The sequence below is a fragment of the Onychostruthus taczanowskii genome, unplaced genomic scaffold (genome assembly GCF_017590055.1).
Source record: "Onychostruthus taczanowskii isolate IOZ18803 unplaced genomic scaffold, ASM1759005v1 scaffold166, whole genome shotgun sequence".
Lineage (NCBI taxonomy): Eukaryota > Metazoa > Chordata > Aves > Passeriformes > Passeridae > Onychostruthus > Onychostruthus taczanowskii.
This window is the reverse complement of record NW_024498862.1, coordinates 698,518-720,560: the sequence shown is the minus strand read 5'-3', so window position 1 is coordinate 720,560 and position 22,043 is coordinate 698,518. Positions and strand designations below refer to the sequence as shown.

General features: G+C 45.8%; 2 protein-coding genes across 2 annotated transcripts; both read left to right on the top strand.

The window, feature by feature from the left end:
- The first annotated feature begins 2,964 nt into the window (after positions 1–2,964).
- On the top strand, positions 2,965–15,994 carry MAJIN (membrane anchored junction protein). The gene is made up of 10 exons (XM_041399607.1): positions 2,965–3,065; positions 3,355–3,400; positions 4,650–4,725; positions 7,139–7,264; positions 8,595–8,626; positions 9,414–9,523; positions 11,943–11,997; positions 14,815–14,887; positions 14,993–15,137; positions 15,949–15,994. The coding sequence occupies exons 1-10, from the start codon at positions 2,965–2,967 to the stop codon at positions 15,992–15,994; spliced, it is 810 nt and encodes a 269-aa protein (XP_041255541.1).
- A 2,116-nt stretch (positions 15,995–18,110) lies between these two features.
- On the top strand, positions 18,111–22,043 carry LOC121333345 (T-cell surface glycoprotein CD1b-3-like). The gene is made up of 5 exons (XM_041399606.1): positions 18,111–18,273; positions 20,721–20,978; positions 21,137–21,418; positions 21,522–21,806; positions 21,913–22,043. Exons 1-5 carry the CDS (start codon positions 18,111–18,113, stop codon positions 22,041–22,043), a joined length of 1,119 nt encoding a protein of 372 aa, XP_041255540.1.

Here is a 22,043-nt window from a genome sequence, read left to right as displayed (position 1 = left end):
AAGTGTGCCTAGGCACAATGCTTTTAAACCTTTCAAGTCCTATTGGCACCTGACTTCCATGAGGCCCCGCTGTGTCACAATAGAGCCTTGGTGTCTTGAGATTCCATTGCATCACAATGGAATCTTGCGTTCTGTTAGACCTGACTGTGCCATAATGGGCACTTGCTTCCATGAGCAGTGCCACGGAGTCACAATGGTCACTTAGGTTCCATGAAGCCCTTCTCTTTTGGCAACTGACACTTTGTTCCATGGGATTCCATTGTCCCTCAATGTTCTCCTAGGTTCCAAGAGGTCCTGCTGTGTCACAATGGCCCCTTGCTTCCACAGGCCATGGCTAGGTCCTAGTTGCCCCTGGGTTCCATTAGGCTGTGTTCACAATTGACACTTGGTTCCATGAGATTCCATTCCAATGGTCCCCATGTTTCCATCCGGCTGCACTGTGTCACAATGGACACTGGATTCTAAAGAGCTGGCAATGTCCCAGTGGCACCTGTGTCCCATGAGCCCCTAATTTGTCCAAGTAGATGCTTGGATCCATGAGATTTCAGGTTGTCACAGTGTTCTGCTGAGTTCCATGAGGCTGTGCTGTGTCACAATGGACCGTGAGTTCCTCGTGCTGATGGCTAAGTGACAAGATAATGCTTGAGCTATGCAAAGGCTGTAGCTATGCAGAAAGTGTAGTTACTTTGGAACGGGGTATGTGAATGAAACACTTCTTAAAATCAGCAAATTTAGCAGCACAAGCTAACTGCAAAAGCTAACCAGTGGTTCTTTGAGCAGACAATCTTATAGAGCTTGCACAGAAAAGGTGAAGAATTCGAATCCCAGGAAGACTTACGAGCTTTCATCCAAAGCGACCACCAGGAGCCTGATGATCACCTCATGCAGAAACCGCGCTTGGCTACAAGGGCTTACATAATCATGTCATTAGCAAATACATTGCAATATGAAGGTTAGAAAAGTATCATATACACATTATGTAAAAAAGTATAAAATGTAGTACTGTGCAAAGAATGGACAAGTGAGTTTGTAGTGGAGTTATGCCCCTCACTGCTGGTGTCGATTAAACAAGTACCTGCTCTGTAGGCCCTATACTATGGACTACTGTTTTCTTGCCTAGTTTTCAAGCATCAGTTTGTGACACCATGGCAAGATGGGACTCTGCCTAGCTGCAGGATCATTAGTGTTGGGGACTCCCTTGGTGTGCCCCAAGAATTTCTTGGAGGGATTCCTGAGGGTACTGTTCTACTGTAAAGCCAACTTAGAGCTTCCCATTTGCTATTGAAGAGCAGCTCAAACAAGACATAGCCATTTTTGCTGAGATGCGCCCAGAATGGCAGGCTCAGGGTCTTTAGGGAAGGTTAGAGTTGTTAGTGAAGTTGTGTTTTCCACTGCGTTATCTGCTTGCTTCAACATTGGTAGTTACCAGTTTCTGCTTGTGCATGAAATCAATGCTTCAATTTACTTCCTGACTCCCTAAGCTTATTTTGCTTTTTTTTAAACCAAAAGACAGTGAAAGGCAATTCAAAATTGTTCTGCAGCTGCTGAGTTATTCTCTACATCATGTCTTTACCAATGCTGAGGTAAATCATGCTGCTGCTTGTAGGAACTGGACTTCACTTTGAATGGACGGTGAGAGATGCTGTATCAGTCCCTGGATATTAACACTGTGGGAAAAGAAAAGATCTTTCAATTACAGTCTTTCTTAAAGAGATGCAGTACATAAAATGTTCCAGCTATATAAAGGGAGGACAACAGGAAGCAGCAGAAGTGGAGCAGGGACCCTGTGTGAGTCAGAAAGGGAAAAGAAAGAAGTGATGTAGTGGCTAAGGATCGACCCCTAGCCCCTCTCGCGGCAGGTCTAGTTCCCCCTGGAGCCTCCTGGTGCCTCTGCCTCATCTGAGATGCCACCCCAGCAGCCCAGCCCCGGCCAACTCCAGCACCCCCACCAGCACGTCTGGCCCCGCTACCCCCAGAGGAAAGAGGCTGCAGAACTGCGGACCCGCTCTCGGCCGTGTCCCGCCTCCCTACCTGCAGCTGCGCTCAACTGGGCTCGGCGGGATTAGGCTGGGCTCGGCTAGGCTCGGCTGGGCTGCTCTTGGTTCGTCTCCATTCGGCTTTGTTCGGTTGTGCTCCGCTAGGTTCGGCTAGGCTCTCATTGGTTCGGCTCCATTCGGCCCGGTTCGGCTGTGCTACGCACCGCTCAGTCCGCAGCCTCGGCTGGGCCCCGCCGGAGGCGAGGGCTTGGTGGGCACTGTGGCACCGGTGGACGTGGAGCGGGGGGTGGCCGGTAGGCGCCGGAGCTGTCCGGAGGCCTCTCAGGCCGCTCCCGACTCTGGAAAGGCGGTGTCTCGTGTTCTGGCAGGCCAGACTCCGCTGGCGTCCGCGGCGGAACACGGCCTTGCAGCAGCGGGCCTGCGCTCTGCTCCCCACTCCGGGGCAGCCGAGCACTGCTTGCCGCTGGTGGCTGCGGCGGCGGCCGGGGGGCACCGGGGACGTGCGGTGGGAGTGGGGAACAATGAGTTCTTGCGGGCCGGACTCTAGGGGGTGGCTGGGATCCGCGGCAGCCGGGGCTTACTTCGCATCCGGTGCGGGTCGCGGGCCCCACGGCCTTTGCGGAGGAGCCTGGTGCGGGGGTGAGGAGGTTTGCCATCCGTGTGGCACGAGGCTCGTAAAGCTTCGGGGACCTCGGCAGACACAGCTGCAGGGCAGCGCAGCTGAAGACGAGCTGGCCGTCTGCTCCTGGTCTGTCCTCGGATCTTGCTCAAAAACACGGCGCTGTTGACACGGGAGACTCGGATCAGCCGCTCGCTGACTGGTAGAAGAGTTCTCTCTGCAAATGTCCCCTGGAAGAAAAACTGCATCTAATCTTTTCATACGACAGAAGGAGATGTGGTGAGGGGTTTTAGGAATTAACCTTTTACTCTCCTGCTTTCCTAGTCTGGCGTTCAGGGAGAGAGAGAGATGTCGTTGAAACCATTCACCTATCCATTGCCTGAAACAAGATTTCTACATGCTGGCAAGCATGTGTACAAATTTAAAATCCGGTATGGCAACTTCAACAGGTATGTGTGTTAAAGCCAAGAAGTCAGCCTGCTGTTTGTTGGCTGCATGTGGCAGTGAGATAATACAAGACCTTAGAACACGAAACACAAGTGGATAGAAAGTTCACCCAGAACAATCCGTGTGAATAAGGGATGTTTTTAAGAGTAATAGATTAGGAATTAATCTGCCCGCTAAGTATTTTTTCCTGTTCAGTGGGAATTATGTTTTGTTGCTGTTTAAACTCTTACTTGAAAAGTATCTTCATTGCGTCTTGACTGGAATGGTTCCGACTCTGTCTTTGTTTCACAGCTCTCCCAATTTCGGTCTTACTGAAAGCGCTGCCAAGGAGTCGGAGGTAGGAGCTGAGGCAGGTCCATAGGACCTCAGATGGATGTTAGGCTGAACAAACCGTGTGCTTGTTATGGGACTGAGAACATTTTGTCAAAAGTAGCATTTCAAGTGTGAGTAATGGGGAACTTCCATGGAGCGTCTGAGTGTAAAAAAAAAAAAGGCATAAATGAAAAGTGTTCCTCAACAGGCAAAATTTAGTGTAGAAGAGTCATGCTTTTGTTTGAAATATTCCAAAGAAGCTACTGACTGTTAAAATTGGACAAATGGAAACTCCTGTTTGTTGAGCTAGTCACACTCAATTCCTGTCTGATTCCTCTTCAGAGTCAATCTACCAATAGCTCTTTCCCAGGATTTTGGTCTCGAAACTGACCACCACTTTCAAGTTGTCAGGCTTGACTTAGCTGTTAATCCCTCTTGGTTTTGCAGGAGCTGTGGCAGTACTGGTGAGCTGGCTTGATGGAGGCTAATCTAATGCTAAATTGCACATGCTTTCCTTGCAACTGTGGAACCAATGGGTGTTCTTTTAATGATGCCATTGCTTTGTGTCCAAGCACAAACTGATTGTCACAATGGATGAGTTGTGTTGTTTTCTTCTTCCAGAAGGCCCCTGCCATTACTAAGAAATTGAAACAAATATACTGCCTGCTTAAAAATGCTCCTTCCTATTACTTAATTTCTAAAAAATTAGTAGTAATAGGCAGTAATAGCCTTGAAAACCTTACTGAAGAAAATATGCTGATTTTAATTGATATGAAGAACTACAATTTTTTTTTACTTTTGAAAATGTTGAAAGGTATTACTAGAAAAAGTTTTGTGTTTGTAGAGGAGGAGTTTGTTGAGGCTTAACTGCAGTTGGCTTATAACTGATTTGGATCAATATTCAGGGAAAGAGGAGTAGGTAAATGCTGTATGTGTTTTGCTGGAAAAATTAAATTACACTCCTTAAATTTAAAACTTCTTAATTAAAAGCACACCCCCATTTTCCATAGTAATTCTTCTATGTTAATTCAAGATTAAGGTACTCATTCACCTAAATGTCTATGAGTCTGTCAGTGCAGTGCACTCTAAAATGGTGGGAGGGAGTGGGGAGAAGGGGAGGAGGAAAAGCAGAATATGTAGAACCTGGTCTTCCATGATTTATGCAAACTGTAAAGTAATGTTCATTTTCCCCCAAGTCTTGAAAGTGTACTTGACAGTGGAATTGTGACTATGTTTTTAATTTTTTTTCTTTGTTTATTTTTTGGCCTTTCCAGGAAGTGATTCGTGTAATCCTTGGAAATCTTGATGATTTACATCCATTTTCTACAGACCACTTCACCGTCTTTCCATGTATCCTTTCTTTCCTACTCATAAAAGAAAAGATTCAATGACTTGTATCTTTTGGGCGTAGCGTAAGTTAACATTTATGTGTAGGAGTGTGCAGATCTTTAGCTGGAGTAGAACTACTTCAGTCTTTGCAGTTTGACATTGGCTGAAGGTATTGTGAACACCTCAGGTGTTGCCTTCACCAGAGAACTGGTGTGATGAGAGTGTTTTGCAGTGTTTTCATCCAAACAGCCCTGGGTTCCAGATTAGGTTTAGCCAGAGCAAACAAAGGTGTACATAAAGTGCCAGGAAGCCCACCTCATGCGCTCGGAAGCATAGCTGCTGCATTGTTCCCAAAGGTTCATGGAACATAAAACACTCCTTACAGGCCCAGCAATGCTGGCTTATGGGCAGGGAAACTCACAGTGCTGTTCTTGTTCGATCCCTCAAGGTTAAACCACCATGAGCCTTTGGTGATGGAGGGTGGGAGCAAGTGTGATTCTGTACTCATGTCTCCACAGAGCTGGCTGAGAGAAGCAAAAAGTACTTCACAAAGTGAGCTTTACAAGAAGCAGTAGTTGAGCTAAGATAATTGGAAGTCAAGACAGGCTTTCAAATACACAAAGCCTGCAGGATTGTCATCCAGTTATCCTGGTCCCCTCTTCAGTCCTTGAAGCCTAGAAACAATTGTGAAGCAAATGTCATTGGCGCCATAGTCACCTTAATGCACTCATGCCTCTCACTCCTCTGGGACCCGTCAGCAGATCTTTTCTGTCTTCCCTAAACTTTGCAGAGGCATTGAGCTGCTGTCAGTCTGGCCTGCTGTCCACAGACAGTGCTGTAAATGCTGTGTGCAATTGCATAGCATAGTCATGGAGAAGCACAAGTTTTGAGGAGTGTTGTTTCCTGGGATTTCACTTTTGATACAGAAGTGCTGAGGCATTTGAGATTGGCTTATTCTAGCTAGCAGCTGTACTACAGGCTCCTCCTCTTTCTAGGTGTTTTATCATCAGGATGCATAAGTGGCCTTCCATTTTTTTTCTTCTAGCTTGTGCAGCTGGAATTGCACAAGAATTTAGACGTGTCTGCTACCTATTTTGCAGATTTTTAATTTAAAGCAACAATAACTTGATAAAAGAGATGGTAACTGTTAATATTACTGTTGTAGTTGCTGTGTGTATTGGGTTGAGAAGTTACTCTCCTGAGGCTTTTATTGAAAAGTAATTTAGTTAAATGTTAGCGTTTTCTGGTCCTAAATGTGTGTCAATTTTTGGATCAGATCTGGCATCACTTCCTGTGATTCTGAGTACGCAGGAGTAATTAATACCTCTGAGGTGTTCCCCTCCTGTCTTAGAAGACTGCATTATGCCTCTTAATAGCAGGGAGGACGAGGCCATCCTCTTTCTCTCTCTGAAGCAGGTACATACGACAGCAACTTACTTGTGTTGGAGTCAAGAAGACAAGGTAGCCAAGAGCATCATTATACAGAGACACCCAATCCAACCAACATTATTAGTTTGCTGTAAAGCTCAACCAGTTCTGTCTGTGTGTTGAAGAGTGTTTGGTTTACAAACTTGTATTTCTAGAACTTATAAGTCCATCCACGTGCTTAGCCAGCACTGGGCCTGGAAGAGAACTGTGAGCTCACAGGTCTGGCATGAGGAGTTGTCTTACAGTTGGTGTGTTGGGCTCCTCTCTGTAGAGTTACAGAGTGTCTTTGTTAATCACCAATGATGAGTCCCTCAAGAAAAATCAGGGAATTTCAGTCCTTAAAGGAACTGATCATATCAATGCTTCATCATCTTCTGTCCCTGAGATGTTCGTTTCTGCTAGCAAATGAGGACTAACGGTATTCATTTTACCTGTTTCTCTCTGAAATCAGAGGTGTGTGAGGAGACTTATGTCCAGCACCATTAGACATTCCAGGCAGAAGTTCCTGGATGTCAGGACTGCACTCACATGAAGGAATGGCTGTAACCGTGGTGGTTGCTATGTCAATTATCTTTTTCCCCCCCATTTTTAACTGTAAATTCAATGATGCTGCTTCTATGAATCAAAATCCTTTTTAATTTTTAAATAAAATTTTAAAATAATTCCTTTTTAATTAGGAAGACTGTTGAAGGTTTTTTTTATTTATAGGTTTGGAAGAGCCTGGCATGTTTTTTTGCAGGAGGGTGTCAGTACTGAAAGCAAGCACAGTTAAGGGAACAGACCACTATTAATAGGGGTGACTGATGGGGCAGTGTGGATAAATAAACCTGGATAAGTGTTTCCTGGTGCAGTTTCACAAGTTCATAGTAACAGGTTGTTTTTGCTCCCGTGTGCACATGCACACAGTGCAGTGTGCTGTGACTTTTGAAGCTTTAGAAGATATTGTCAGGACTCGTGCTCCTTTGAAATGTTAGTGTATGTTTTCAAGTCTTACCATTCTTCTCAGATTTGAGTAAATGGGAGCAAGTATCAAAGATGAAATTCAAACATGAGAATGTCCATCTTGTGCCTTATCCCTACATTTGTACGTTGTATCTAGAATTGATCTCATTTCAGCGAAACATATCTTGTGGTAAGTCACTGTGATTATGTTTGGGTAATTTCTGTAAACATCTATGATCTATGTCTTGCTTCTCTTTTCCTTTGCCTACTGTATCTGAATAAGAGAGAGCAAAACTGCATGTGGGATGCCTGTACCGTAAATTTGAAATAGTGCTTAACAGGGTGTTCCTTACTGTCTCATACTGCTTTTCTAAAATTTTCTAAAATTCCAACCACCAGTGACTCTTTAGCTGGTATTTTCATGAAGCTATGCTCAGTGGCTCCCAACCTTCATTTTTTAATGTCAGTCAGTGGGCTGGAGCCAGCACGTCCATGTGTATGGGACCACATGTTTTTCTTCCTTGTGCATGGCGACATTTGTTGACATAGAACATCACACTCTTTGTTGCTATTTTCCTAAAGAAATAATTGACTTTTGTAAAAAAAAAAAAAAAAAAACCCGCAACAACAAACCAGTAATCATGGTAATAATGTCTTTTATATAATAAGCAAACATTTTCACCTCAACAGTGTCTCATTTTCCAAGTTTTCTATGAATTCTCTGAACAACCTCAAGCCACAGCTAAGGCCTCTGTGGGACTCTACATTTAAACTCCCCTGTTGTGAAAACTGAGTATTCATGCTGTTTCCTGTTGTGATTATCAGGCTCTGGAAAAACTTACTGTTTTTCTTTCATGACTGCCTAGCAGATCATGGGATGTTTGTAAGATGGCCAACTAGTAATTTCTTAGTCTCGCCTATTTGCATTTCCTATCAAACATCCCGGCTTTGGATGTAAAGACTTCTAACCATGGAGAGTTCACTCATTTCCCTGCACACCTGCTGCAGTATTTAATTGCCTTATCCAGATAGTTATACAGCATTGGTATTCTGAAATTAGGAACAGTGTAAGGCACTGTTACTTTCAGACTTAAGTCTCAAATTTCTCGTGGTGGGGATTTTTCTTCAGGGAAATATGTGTGAATCCCATACATCCTACAGCTGGACAGTATTCTCTAGAGGCTGTGTTCCAGATGTCCTTGCATCTTCCATCTGGTGCCCAAAGCACAGTGAGATGCTAACTGTTCTTCAGGCCCTTCTCTTCTGAAGATGCCTTTGACTTCTTTAAGACAAGTAATTTTCCCATCCCATTGATACCTGGTGTTCATAGCCAGGAATTCTGGTTCAGAAAGAGCTGGATTTGAACGTTTTCTATTTCAGTGTATCATATGCAGGTCCAGACTGTTTCACAGTAATTTATCTTGCTCCTGGAAGAGAAATTGCAGTACAAAAATGTATTTTTCAATTGCTTAAAAAAAGTTGAGTCTAACTATTCACCAAGTTTTATACCTCTGTTGCAGGTAAAGAAGTAAACAAGGGTAGTGATGAGCTTGTAAGTTGTGCACTTGGTTTTGTTTTGTTGTTTAATTTATGTTCTAAGTATTCTTGAGAAGCGGAATATATGCCTTTAGGCAGTGCTAGAGTTCTCCTACCACTAGGAGTTAGGCAGTGTAAAGTGGCACCGAATTCTCACCTAGAACCATCCAAAGGGAGAGGCGTTCTTCTGGCAGTTCTGCTGGGCTTGGAAAGCAGTCCTGTATCAGGACCTAAGAGCCTGCTGCCTTCAGTTCCATGGATTTTCTGCAGGCCTGACTGAGTGAGCTGTCCAGTGTTTTCATCACTGGAGGTTGTGAGTTTCATCAGTGAGGTTGATATTGCTGAGTACTTAAGTAGTTCCATAGGTAGTGTGTCATAAACAGCAAAGTTATGCTTATTTGAGAAGTTTTTGTGTAATGAGGGCTCAGGATAGATTTATTTTCAATATAGGTAAGTGTCTGAAGTGAATTAATGAAGAATAATTCAAATTCCCCCAAGGAAGTGTCCAAATTCCCCTAAGTAATGTTTTCTGTCTCTGCAATCCTGCTATTTACATTCCTTGGCAATCCTCTGAAAATGGAGGAAATAGGATGTCCTAGAAAGAAATAGTTTTGTTTAAAACTGTTCAGCATAATTGTCTGGCTGACCTCCCAGTGCTTGTTTTAGTCCTGAATCCTTTTTTTTGTTTTCAGAGTATAAGCAGGAACAATTTTTGCAAAATATGAATGTAACTAAGAATTTTGTTCTAAAATAGAAAAGTCAAAATCAGTTGCTACCAATACCAAATTTGCAATGTTTTGAAGGTCAGGAGAAGAAATGAAATGTCAGAAAGTACTGCAATGCAAGAAGCAGTGAAGAGGAGAAGAGTGGAAGTCAGAGATGATACCTCATGCCCACAGTCCTGTATGGACGGGTAAGTTGACTCCAAAAGAGTCTCCCAGGACACATATTAATATTTTTAATGTCTCTTGTACCTTCTTCATGCTTCATTTCTGTGCAATCCTTTACCCCATTTTCCTTCTTTCTTTTCTTCCATGGCTAACAAAATCTAAGCATCATTGCTCATATTGGGAAAAAAGTGGTCCTGTACTTTCCAAGTTCTCATACTATTGACCAGAGCTCTGCCTAAGTCCTCTGCGTTCACAGCATCTTTTGAGTGTCAGTGAGGTGATAGCTCAGCAGCCAGACAGAACAGTGCACTGGCTTGCACACCTGAGTCCAGGACAGTAAGGGAATAACTGGAACCAGTTTTCCACCTGCCTCCCAGCCTGCTCCATTAAGCCAGCTGATAAATGCTGCCCTCTTGGCTTGAGGCTGATGGCAAGATGCCTTGGAACTTCCTCTTTTCCAAGTGCTTTAAAGTTTCATGAAATTGCACATGTTGTATGTATACATGAGTATTCTCACACAACTTCACCATATGTTTCTTTGGTAGTTAAACTTCTCATGGTGATTCCCAAGTAGATCTCTGTCTCTGAATTTTACAGAATGGTTGAGGTTGGACAGGTCCTTTGATATCATCAAGCTCAGACCCCTCCTGCTCAAGCAGGGTCACCCAAAGCAAGTTCCCTCAGGTCTTGAGTAGACTCTGAGGGTGGAACCACCACAACTGTGGAGAGCCACTTGCAGTGTATGACCACAGTTCTAGTCAAAAAGATTTTTCTTGTATTCAAATTTAATATCGTGTTTTGCAGTCTGTGCCCTTTGCCTCTTGTCCTGCAGAAGACAAGAGGGTTGAGGAGAAACTGGCTCTCTGTTCTTCATTTCCTCCCATCAGGTGTATATTGGTGAGATCCCATCCAAGCTTTCTCGAGACTAAACAGCCTCATCTCTCAAAGCTTCTCCACTTGAAAAAAGTTTGCCAATCCCATCATCATGTTTGCACGTGGCCCTTTGCTGTGAGTCCCAGTCAGGTACTGGAATTTCCAGCCCATACTGAGGCTGAGGGGCCTCAGAAGCCTTGAGCAGAGGGGAGAGATCACTGCTTGGAGGGCCTTGGTTTGGCAGAGCTCTTCCTAATTCATCTCAGGGTGAATCACTCAGCTCAGCTGAATCAACCTTCCACATGAGGGTATAAGGCTGGCTCTTGGCTAACCTTGTGCTTAGTTCTTGACTACCTCTCAGATACCTAGTGTTACTTACAGGCTGGCAGGCTTCTTTCTTCTTAGAGTGTATTTTTTTAAAAGAAGAAAATCTATACCTATGCTGAATCCTCACAAGTTTGTGGCAAACAGTCCTGTATCCATCAGTGATCAGAAGTGTTTATGCCCACCTTTCCCCTCCGAAGTACAGACTATATTCAATCATCTACCTTGGTGCCTTATATCCTACCCAATTCCCAAGTGTGTTTCATGCAGAGATATTAACACAGTCTGAAGTCAGTTCTTTTCCTGCTCATGCAAATGTACTCCTTTAATCCCACCCCTATCCTCCTGGCCTGTTTCTACTCACAGTACAACTGTTGGATTAGAGGGAGGAATGAGCCCAGGATTCAGAATGCTTTTTTATTTCTTTTAGGCAGACACAAGTTGTAGATTAATAAAATACAAGGTCAAAAGGGCTATTTCATGATCCAGTCTGGCAGTTCTCTCTTGCCACAGCAATTATGATTAGAACAACCCGTAATTCTTAAGTGTATGCTTGAATTCAAAATCAAATTGGCGAGCACTAGCTTCAAGCCTTCTGTCATTTTTTTCCAGTTACACTGTTAGACTGAAGAGCTCATTCAGGCTGAGCATCTTCCCTGCCCCAGGAAGGAGTGTGTCTGCTGTAATGAGACCAGCTCTTTGTCTTTTTTCTGGAAAAGCTCCTTTGCTCCCAAATCTTGGGGGATTTGGGTTTTCTTGGGGTGCTACTGAGTGTTGAGAAATCAGAATCACCAAGTGGCACTCCCAGTGATCCAGCGATTCGGATCACCTCAGGTGAAGCCAAGATGGTTTTCCTGCACATACATCCCTTCATACTTCCCCATATGGAGTTTCCTCTGGCATTTTAATGCTCCATGACCAAGTCTTGCAAGATCTGTCTGTGGTTCCTTGCTACCTGCCCTTGTAACCTTGTAGGATTCACAAGCTTTCTCAGCTATCTGCTCATCCCCCTTTTCATGTAACACTTTTTCTCTTTAACTGCTTGTTTGTCATTGTAGAAAAGCAGAATGAGTGCCTATTTTCATTTTTAAGGAGGACTTTGAAACATGAGTACAAATATAGATTAAGGGTATATTCTTGTTGAGTAGAGTCCTACTAAAGTCCTGGTTTCTGGTGAAGTAATTGGAGTGGCTGCTTCCTTTTTGTGACTTTTTGTAAACTCAATTTTTACTTACTTTTCTTTAGAACTGGAGCTTACTGTGTTCACCACATGAGTAAAGCAGAGCAAGGATTTGAAAAGGTAAGTTACACAATATTCAGGAAGAGACAACAGCACCTATTTAGTCCTGGAGCCTTACAGTGGCAAGCATAAAAATGCCTGCAGGTAATTTGTCCCCTTTTCCCTGCATCACCCTCATAATTTTTGACTTTTTTGACTCCTCACCAGACTTAGCAAAGGGATGAGTTATATTTTTTTGAGATGACACAAACTTTTCTGATTGTCAAGCTACAAGCTCAGGCGTAAGCTCAGCCTCTGAGAGGTGAGGCTGAGGGATGCCCTGCCTTTTCTCCAGGACTCCAGGACTGTCATCTCACATGCCCCTTTATGGAGAACCCCACAAAGGGCCAACAGTGAGTGCTGGCATCTTGTCACCGGTTTTGTTGTGACCATGTGCCACTTCCCACCAGTGTCCCTCTCTCTGCTGATGGCCATGCAGGCATCACCCTGTTCCTGAAACAGTGCCATGCCTTTTCTCACTATGCCACCAGAAGGCAAGTTCATGATAGGATTGTTCCAGAGGGATTGGCTGTTGCTCTCTGTTCTCTGACCTTGTTAGGAGGAGAAGATTCTTTTTCTTCTAGCCCACAGGCTCCAAGCCTGCTCAGATAGAACTGCTGTTAGTCACACCCTAACGCCCGTGTCCTCCTGGATGTTGCACATCCTCCCAAATGCACTTAGTATATTTTCTAGATACCCATTCTAAATGTAATTCAAATCCCCACCACACTATCACCTTCCTGGCTTTTTCCCCCTCTCTAACCTTTTGGAAGAGAGTTTTTTTCAAGGAGGCAAACACATTTCTCTTGGGTTTGCTCACAAAGGAAGGCCAAAACATTCTTTCAGAACAGCGTTTTTTGACAGGTTTTGTTGGATTTGCAGGATAGGAAGAAGACTGCCTAGTAACTCCTTGGGAGCATTCAGTAAAGAATAACTTACCTAAAACAAGCAGCTTTATTTGTCTCTAAAACTTGGATCCATTTTTTTTCCCCCTCTGCTCATCTTTGCAGTATAAGTGACAGGTCTCTACACATGTCCTCTCTGGCTTCTTTCCTCAGGTACTCCAAACACTGTTGGTGAGATAAGGATAATTTTCTGAAAGATGCTTTTTTATTCTTCACTTTGCTATAATCAATGTCTCCAGAATTCCTCTGTTGTTTGTACAGTTTTCAAGACATTAGAGTCCTTGAATGCTGGAGCTCCAGGTTAGCAGCTTGGACCCTGAGAAACAGTATGACATGTGGCAGAGGTTACTCTAAGTTCTTCTTGTGTTAACTAATGTGGGAGGGCATGTCTTGAGCACTTTCCAGGTAAACTGTAACTGTGATGCAAAAATAACTCAGCAAATATCAACTCAGGTGAGAAGAACCTTCTCTGGAACAGCTGCTTGTGACATCATGACTTGTCCTCGAAATTGCGTTAGTTAAGGCACTGTTAAACTGAGAGGGTTGTCTGGACACAGACTGTTCTGTTGATGAACACCAGATCAGGTGTCACAAGTACTCTGTGAAATCATGGGCAGAAGTCCTCTTATTAAGTCCTAACATGCATTTTTAGAGATGAAAGCCAAATATTTCTGTGACATGCTTTCCATTTGGGTTTTGTTTGGTTTTTTTCTTTTAATTCAGGATGAGAAGAAAGATTAGGTTTAGGATAAAAATATGTCAGTAGATCCTGTATTTTATTGGAGTTTTTCTGGTTGTTGTTCAAGGCTCTTTCTCAGTTTATCAACAGTGTATGGCTTTGGTTTCAAATCCACCTGGTATTTTATAATGCTTCTCAAAATGGGAAGGGTTTCATTAAACAGGAAGGAAATCTGTCTACGTAGTACATGTGCGATTGACTTAGGGATGTTGGATTCGGAATGAGGAGCAAAGAAGTGCCACAGGCACATGACTGTTCAATGGATTGCATTTTCAGCTGTCGTCCACATGTCTCCCAGGCCTGTGATGGTGCCATCTGGTCAGGATGATTGTGGTCAAACCTGCACTCTTTTCACTTACACAGTGCACCAGTGAGAGTCAAAAGAAAGAAGGAGACTCAGCCTGTCGCTCCAGAGAATTTTCCTAACTTAGTTAATGCTCTCAGACTAAACTGCAAAGATCTCAGGCCATGAGAGGTTTGGAATTTTGTGTTAACCTGAGCTTAGATGTGGCGTTTGGGGATATGGTTTAGTGATGGCCTTGGCAGTGCCCAGTTAGCAGCTGGACTCAGTCTTACAGGGCTTTTCCAACCTAAACGGTTCTGAGATTAGTGCAAGGGAAACACCATTAGGACCTGTCATTGTTTTAGGGTTTACTCTCTTTTAGAAGCTTACCTGCTGATTTTGCTGTTTCTATATGCTTATTTTGTTTTGTGTGGTACTTTGTTGATCACCTTCCTAATGGGTATTGATCACCTTCCTAATGGGTATTCCTGGCCCACCTCTTGCTTCTGGAATTTTTCATTTTTGTCCCTTCCAAATTAAGTCTGTGTCCCAGGACTACGTCTTAGAAGGATGAATGTCCAGGGGCTGCACTGTCCAGGGACTGTCATTTCCCACAGTTCTTCTGTTCATGTTTTTTGAAATCTCTGCCTATTCCATAGCTACTATTAGTTCACTATCTGGTATGCTTAAATCTTCTAAATAAATTACAGCTTTATGTCCTGATGAAGGAGGTGTAAAAATACCTTGGTGAAGACAGTCCTCATCGTAACAGAAAAAAATCCCCAAATGAAACTACACAACAAAGAGTGTAGACCTTGCTTTTTAATGATTTTAGGAAGCAAGCTAACAAAAATCTCTGTACAATAGAATTTAGCATTATGTAACAGTTCTTGGGTTCCTTTTCCTTTTAGAATTCGTCCAAAGAAAATGAACTTGAGTTCAGCCCAGCATCCCTTACTAAAGACTGTGACCAACCGAGTTTCTGTGAGTAAGGAATTCCTGGTTTCCACTGAGTTTCATTCCCCTGGATGTGCAGGGAGTGTGTAGAGAGCGAGGCTGTGGTTTTGTTCTTGCTGCTGTTTCTTACAGGGGGGCCTGTGGAATTTGGCCTTGAACAAAAAAGAGTAGCCAGTGAGGCCAAGAGTGCAGTGCAGCTGCTGCAGCAAATGGACCAAACAGGAAAAAAAGGAAACATGAAGTCAGAAGGAAGAGGTCTCTCACAGTTCTGGAGAAGGTACTAATCCTACACTGATGAGCAGAGGCAGTCCTGGCTCTGTCCAAGCCTGTGTCAAAGGCTGATTCTGGCAGTGCCAGGTTGTTCTCCATAATTTTGAAGGATGGAGACATCTTTTCTGTGGTTAAACCAAAGTCTCCCAAGACAAAAAAAAAGGGATGTCATTTTATCTCATGCTAAGGGGCAGCGTTACCACTGAATGTTTCTCTTCAGAGCTGTCTTTGGGAAAAACTCCTGATGAGAGAGGGTCACTGAACCTCCATCACAGCCCTTATACAATTTGGCTTTTCTCAGCTGAGAAGTGCCAGCTAAAAGGGTCTTCCCAGATGGATCTTCAGCCCCATGAAGCTGCATGTGACCTTTATTTGGCCATTGAGCAAATCTGGACTTAGACTCCCAAAGGCACTATTTTAAATGGAAATCAGTGTCACTGTTCAGACACCTGCTGGCTGGCCAAAGGAGTTCTCTCATGCTACCGAGGCTGGATCCTGTGAGTGCCATCCATCACTGCACAGAACCAGGTGGATATTGGCAGCTGCTGGTTTTTGGTTTTGAGTTGTTTTTTTTTTTTAAATAAAACTCCTTGTTAATTGTCATGTGTGCTGTTCCTTTAATGACCGAGACCAGACCATTACTGCACAAGTTATTCATTGTGTCCTCTATTTTTTCAGTTTCCCTCTGTTTTGTTGTTTTGTTTTGTTGTTTACTGGCATTGTGTCCTTCTGTTGGACAGAAATTAGCTTTTTTTCCCCAATATTCAGAGAAGTATTTTAAGTCTAATGTGCTCTTCTTGTTGTTACTATTTCCCCAGCATCATCTTTTCGCCACTACAACATCTTTTTGGTGGAAAAAACTGACCTGGAAGTACTAATTGTTGAGCAAAGGTAGATTTGTAGTATGACTGTTGGGTTGTAGTGTTTCTTCTGTAATTCACCTTTTCACATTGCTTGTCTCAGCTATTAAATGCTTTAAATTAAATTCTACTTTGCTAATGTTTTCAAAGTAACATTCTGAAGATGTTGGGTTAGAACAACATGTGGGGTTTTTCTTCACATCTTAGAGGTTTTGGAATAGAGCAAGAAACTTTAAAATTTTGATGCTTAAGTGTCATAAATTGTGACTTTCACGTTATGTGGTATTCTAATAAAACAAGCATCAGTTTGGAACTGTGTGTTATTTTAGTCAGACTTACCCATGTAGAAGATACTCTTTCCCTCAAAGAAGCAGCATAGGTTTCTAGTATTTGATGGACTTCAGTACTATGCTTCACAGTTTTACAAAGGTCAAAATGAAACATTTTGCATTAGATATTGCCACTACACTACAACTTGGATAATTATTTATGCATTCAATATGTAATGGGCTGAGGTTGGAATTGAAGATTTCAGACATGCCAAGGCCACGCTCAGGCCTTTTTGTTTCCATGTATGCTTTTTAAATGATCTGTCATTCTTGAACAACCCTCTGAGCTGGGCAGCTGGCTATAGGTGACTCTGCTCTGGCAATGGTTTGGGCCCAATGGCCTCCAGAGTTTTCTGCCACCCTTGGCCATAGTGTGATATGAGGAAGTGTTTCCTGAGAGAGTTTCTTTTCCTTGTTAAACCATCTGCCTCTTGACCCATGAGTGTTTTCTCACATTTGCCTTTGTGACTCTCTCTCCTGTCCCCCTGAAGGAGTGGGAGTGGGCAGCAGGATGGGGGGTCACCTGCCAGCCAAGGCCACCCCCTCCCAACCCTGAAGGGACTGCAGTCTGCAGAGAAGCCAGGTGGGAGCACTGGCAAAGCAAGAGCCCCACTGTACACAGAGCCTGTACCCTGCACTTGGCTAGTGGCATTGAGTGTGACTTGCAGTTGTAATGGACAGGAGAAGTCTGAGGGAAAGCTGAGCCTTTGAAAGGCAGGAAGGAAGACTAGCCCACTTCAAATAAGCATGAGTCCTGGGTAACCCAAGGTATTATTGTAGTCCATATCTATCTGTGCCCAAACTTGTTATTGTCTGTTTAAGATCCAGTGCCATGGATGGAAGCTGACACACAAGGGACAGGGGTTGCTGGGGTTCCTTTTCAAAGTCAGGGGTCTCTCAGGCAGATCCCTCTTACTTGTTATCTTTGTTCAGGGCAGAATCTTTGGGGGTTTTGTGCCAGTTTTTCTTTTCCCCCCTCCCTTTTGTTCCCCTATTGCATCTTGGCCTGCCTCAAGGCAAATTCCAGAAGTGCCGTTCAACAGCCCTGTCCCAGAAGGAAAACAGTGGCCCTGCTCCAGTCTTGAGTTGCCCATAGTTTGCCAGCAGTGGCCAGCTGAGGCAAAGGCACCAAGTCACCCCAGCCCAGCTGCTTTGCCTTGCTGTTGTCTGCCACAATGAAGGGAAAGTCTCTCCATGAGTTCTAGCTGTTTGCTGAGTATCACCTGCTTCAATGCACCAACCAACCACCTTTGCTGATGAAGAGATAAGTAGGGAGGAAGGCTGACTGTATTTTTCTTTTGTCTCCCTATTCATGGTTGCCTGTGGCAGATTCCATCTTGAAAGGGGGGAGTACCCCTCTGTTTTCGGTTTGTCTTTGTTTCTATGGAGTTTGTGGGATTTAGCAATTTTGTATCTAGTGATTATTTCCACCAGTAAGGAGAAATTAAATATGAGTAGATATAAATGGATTGTGTACACTGGACCTCACCTTGATCTACAGGGGGCTGCATGTTATTTGAGTTTTGTCACATGCACCTGCACAGGACAGAGGGCTGCGAATGGTCTCTCAGCTGCTCAGCAAGACGTGACCAGCAGTCATCTCAGGGGAGACCATGGGGACAAGTGATCACCTCACAGGACTGCAGAGACAAAAGCCCCCTTGTCTCTTCCCTCCCTGGCTGCCCCATGGCTGCACTTTGCCATCCTGACAGCCAAACAGTCTCCTCTGGGTCTAGAACTAGAGGGAGGGATGTGGACCTTGCGGTGGCATAGCTGGACATCCCCTGCGTCATGCTGCTGGGGAAGTTGGTGTCATTTCTGGGCCTACCAGGCCACCACAGCATCCCTACATCTCTCTGGGACAGCTCCATGGAAGGGAAGGGGTTTGGTGTCCTTGTGTCCCCACATCTGACTCAGTGTCATGGGATGCTGGAGCTCATCCTGCAGCAGCCCCGTATGGGCCTTCTCCATGTCCCTAGAGGTGGAGACATCAAAAATGCTGACATGGAGCAGTGACACTTGGTCCCAGTTGTGCTTGGAAGGCTCACATACCAACATGAATACCTCTGCTGTGTTTGGTTGTTATCAGGGCACGCCACCTCAGACTTCACCTCGGCTGTGGTTTCAGCTCTGCCTTCACCTTCAACGTGGGCACCCCTAGGAAAGGGGGAGAGAAACTGCAGGTGAGGGAGGAGCAGAAGATATGGGATTGTGAGGTGAGGCTGGCTCTGGTCACCACATTGTTCCTCCAGCACTGGACACTGCTGCCAATTTGGACAGAGCATGGGGATGGCTCCCACCATTTTTGTTTCCGTGCACAGGGAGCTCTTGGGGAGCGGGACCGGATTCCTCACCAAAGCTGGTGGGAAGGAAAGGGGAGTTGCCAGGCTGCAGCCGATCCTCAGACCCTCCCCTATCGGGCTGTTTAGGGCAGACTTCAGACTCCCCTACACTGTGGGGTACAGGGAAGCAGAGAGACAGCTCCCAGGCTCCATGGCATTGGACAGAGCTCTGTGGAAAGGGGGAAGCTGCATATCTACTGCAACTCCCTGGAATGGGCTTGATGGTGGGGTCCCATCCCACCTTGAAGATCCTGTCCAGCCAACTGCCACTGCTCTAGGAGTCTGATGACTGTTAGTGGGAAACAGTCCTTTCCAGGCCCTGCAGCCTATCTCTCCCCTTGGGGACCACCACACTCTAGCTGCTCTAGTCCCTTCACTTCTTGCACCCCAAGAAGAGCTCCTGGAGAACTGCTTCCTCAGCCATTCCTGACCCCACAGCTGTGGTCCAGGATGGAAGTGCTCATCACCTCAACTCTGGGAAGTCCCTTCCCAGGATGAGACCAACAGCGCTGAAGGGTCAAGGGATATTACCATCAACTTTTCTCCTTCACTCTCTTACCTCTCAGAGCTCTCCTGCAGGTTTGCCACATCACTGGCTTACATACCTGTGGCCCATCAGAGTGGCCTGGCTGTAGGATGGCTGGGAGGTAACAAAAAGGCATGGGACCAGTACACAGCCTTGGGGCACAGAGAGCCCAGGCACAAGGCCCCGTGGTTGGAGTAGGGCTTGCCTGCCCTGTGGGAAAAACAGCCATGTTGTTGTGAACCCACCTGGCAGTGGAGAGCAGGTGGCAATGTCTGCTCTATGCCGGGCTATCGAATGCAGGGAGCCCCCAACACAGGGAATGATTGGCATCTGACTCCATTGATTCAGAATGCTGAACAATTGCTTTATTAAAACTATATTATATTACATTATACTGTACTATATTAAAGATATATTAAAAAGATACTAAAGAAAAACCCTTGACTCTGTCCAGACAGTCAGGACACAGTTTCGAGTGATTAGTTAATTAATATAAACAACTATCACTAGAATCTAACTACCAAATCCCTTCAGGTAAACAATCTCCATAACACATTCCACATGTACAGAAACAACAAGAACAAAGAATAGAGATAAGAAATTTTTTTTCCCTTCTTCTCTCTGTGCTTCTCACTGCCTTCCCAGGAAAAATCCTTGAGAAAGCTTGTGCCTGCTGCTCTCTGTGAAGAGAGCTGAGGCCACACAGGGCCAGATATGCCACACACAAGTAAGGGATATTCCTATCAGGGCAATGGGTGCAGCACATGGCCAAGAAACATGCTGACCTGAAAGGGGGGTAGAACAGAAGACTCAGCTCAGCCACATCACCACAATTGTCAAGGTGCTGCTGCAGCCATGAGGGACTGCTCCTGCATGCAGTGGAACAACCTTGCTCACAATCAAATTCCCCCAGCACTCACAGCCATACTCAGGATGCCCCAGCTCACTCCAAGTGGGAACCTCAGAGCCCTCCCCTAAACCTCAGTGCCAGCCCCACTGGCTGCCAGGGCCATTAGCACCAGCAGAGCTGCGCAGGCAGAGCCAGCCTGAGGAGACCTCTGAGGCCACATCTCTCAACAGTCTGTTCTTCCTGCTGCTGCACCAGCTGCTGCATACTCTGGGCCTCACTGCTGGAACCATGCAGTCTCCTTGCTGCTGCCTTCTCTCCCTCCTCCTCTACCTCTTCCTCCTCTCTGGGACATGGGCAAACCTAGATGGTAAGTGGGACCCCTGGCTCATACACATCTACCTCCATGGGACTCCATAGAGGAGAGGCTTCCTGCTTCCCACCCATCTTGGGCACTTGCTTCCTTACTCCTCCTTGTCCCCTGGCTCCACACCTCCTCCCCAGCAGGGATGCAGCCACCCCAGGTGGGTGCAGGAAATGGGAACTGGGGCTGCAAACACAGTAAGGGGCTTATGGGGAACCCACGGATCCCTGCAACCTCAAGGACCCATCCCTCAGTTCCTCCACTTTCCTCAGCCCTCTTCTCCCAGTCCCATCTCCTCCCTGTCAACCCTTCTCTCATGTAGAGACCTTCACTATCCAGCTGCTCCAGACCACCACCTTCCAAAACACCTCATTTGCAGACGTGGAGGGGCTGGGCCTGCTGGAAGACATCGAACTTGGCTTTCTTGATAAACACACATGGTCCATCCGCTTCTGCCAGCCCTGGGTGCGCCCAGCCCTGCCCCATGCTGACTGGGACACCATTGAAAACCTGCTTAAGATCTATTGGCACCAGTTCAACCATCTAATCAATGAAGGGGCCATGCAATGGGACATCCCATGTGAGTACTCAGTCTTCACTGCATCCCTTTTCTTGAAAAGCAGCTGGGAAGTGGGGAAGGATCTGATAGTGCTGGTTCTGTATAGGAGACACTGACTATGTCTGCAGGAAGCAATCCCAGTCCCTCACGCAACCTCTCTCTCCTCTTTGCCCTGCCAGACCCCTTTGTTGTTCAGTGCACAGCAGGCTGCATGCTGTACCCCAACAGAACCTCCCGGGCCTTTGGCTATGTGGGTTACAATGGTCAGGATTTCCTCAGCTTTGACACAAAGAATTTAACCTGGACCCTCTCCCAGGACACCGAGTTGTCACGGTATGTCCAGTCATTTCTCCAGAACTACACTGCCCTGGGTGAGCTGGTGGAAGTTCTTTTCAATGATACTTGCGTCGATGACATGGAGGTGCTCCTGCACTATGGGAGGGCAGCTCTGGAGAGACAAGGTGAGACCACCCTGACCCTGCAACAGCCACCCCAAAAGCCCCCACACCGGGGCCCAGCCGTGCCCACCAAGGCTTGCCCCACCCCTTTGCGCTCATTCCCCAGAGCTGCCTGTGGCCACGGTCTTCGCCCGCACCCCCAGCCTAGACCAGCTGCTGCTTGTTTGCCACGTCACTGGCTTCTATCCCCGTCCCATCAGCGTGGCCTGGCTGCGGGATGGCCAGGAGGTGCCTCCGGGCCCAGCGCTCAACACCAGCACCATCCTGCCCAACGCTGACCTTACCTACCAGCTCCGCAGCATCCTGGCCGTGGGCCCCCGTGATGGGCACAGCTATGTCTGCCGTGTGCGCCACCGCAGCCTGGGCACCCGCAGCCTTCTCATCCCGTGGGGTAGGTGCCACCCATGGGGGATGAGATGGGTGTCCTGCACCACCCTCCCCGACCAGATGGAGCAAACCCCAGAAAGTTCATGGCAGCTTCTCCTTATGTTTCCCAGGGAACTCAGAAGTGGTGCTGATCACAGGGCTCGTGGCCGGGCTGCTTGCAGCCATGGCCGTAGCTGCCATGTCGGTGCTTTGGGTGTGGAGACAAAGGTCAGTCCCTGTCTGCGCCGTGGAGCAGCAGTGA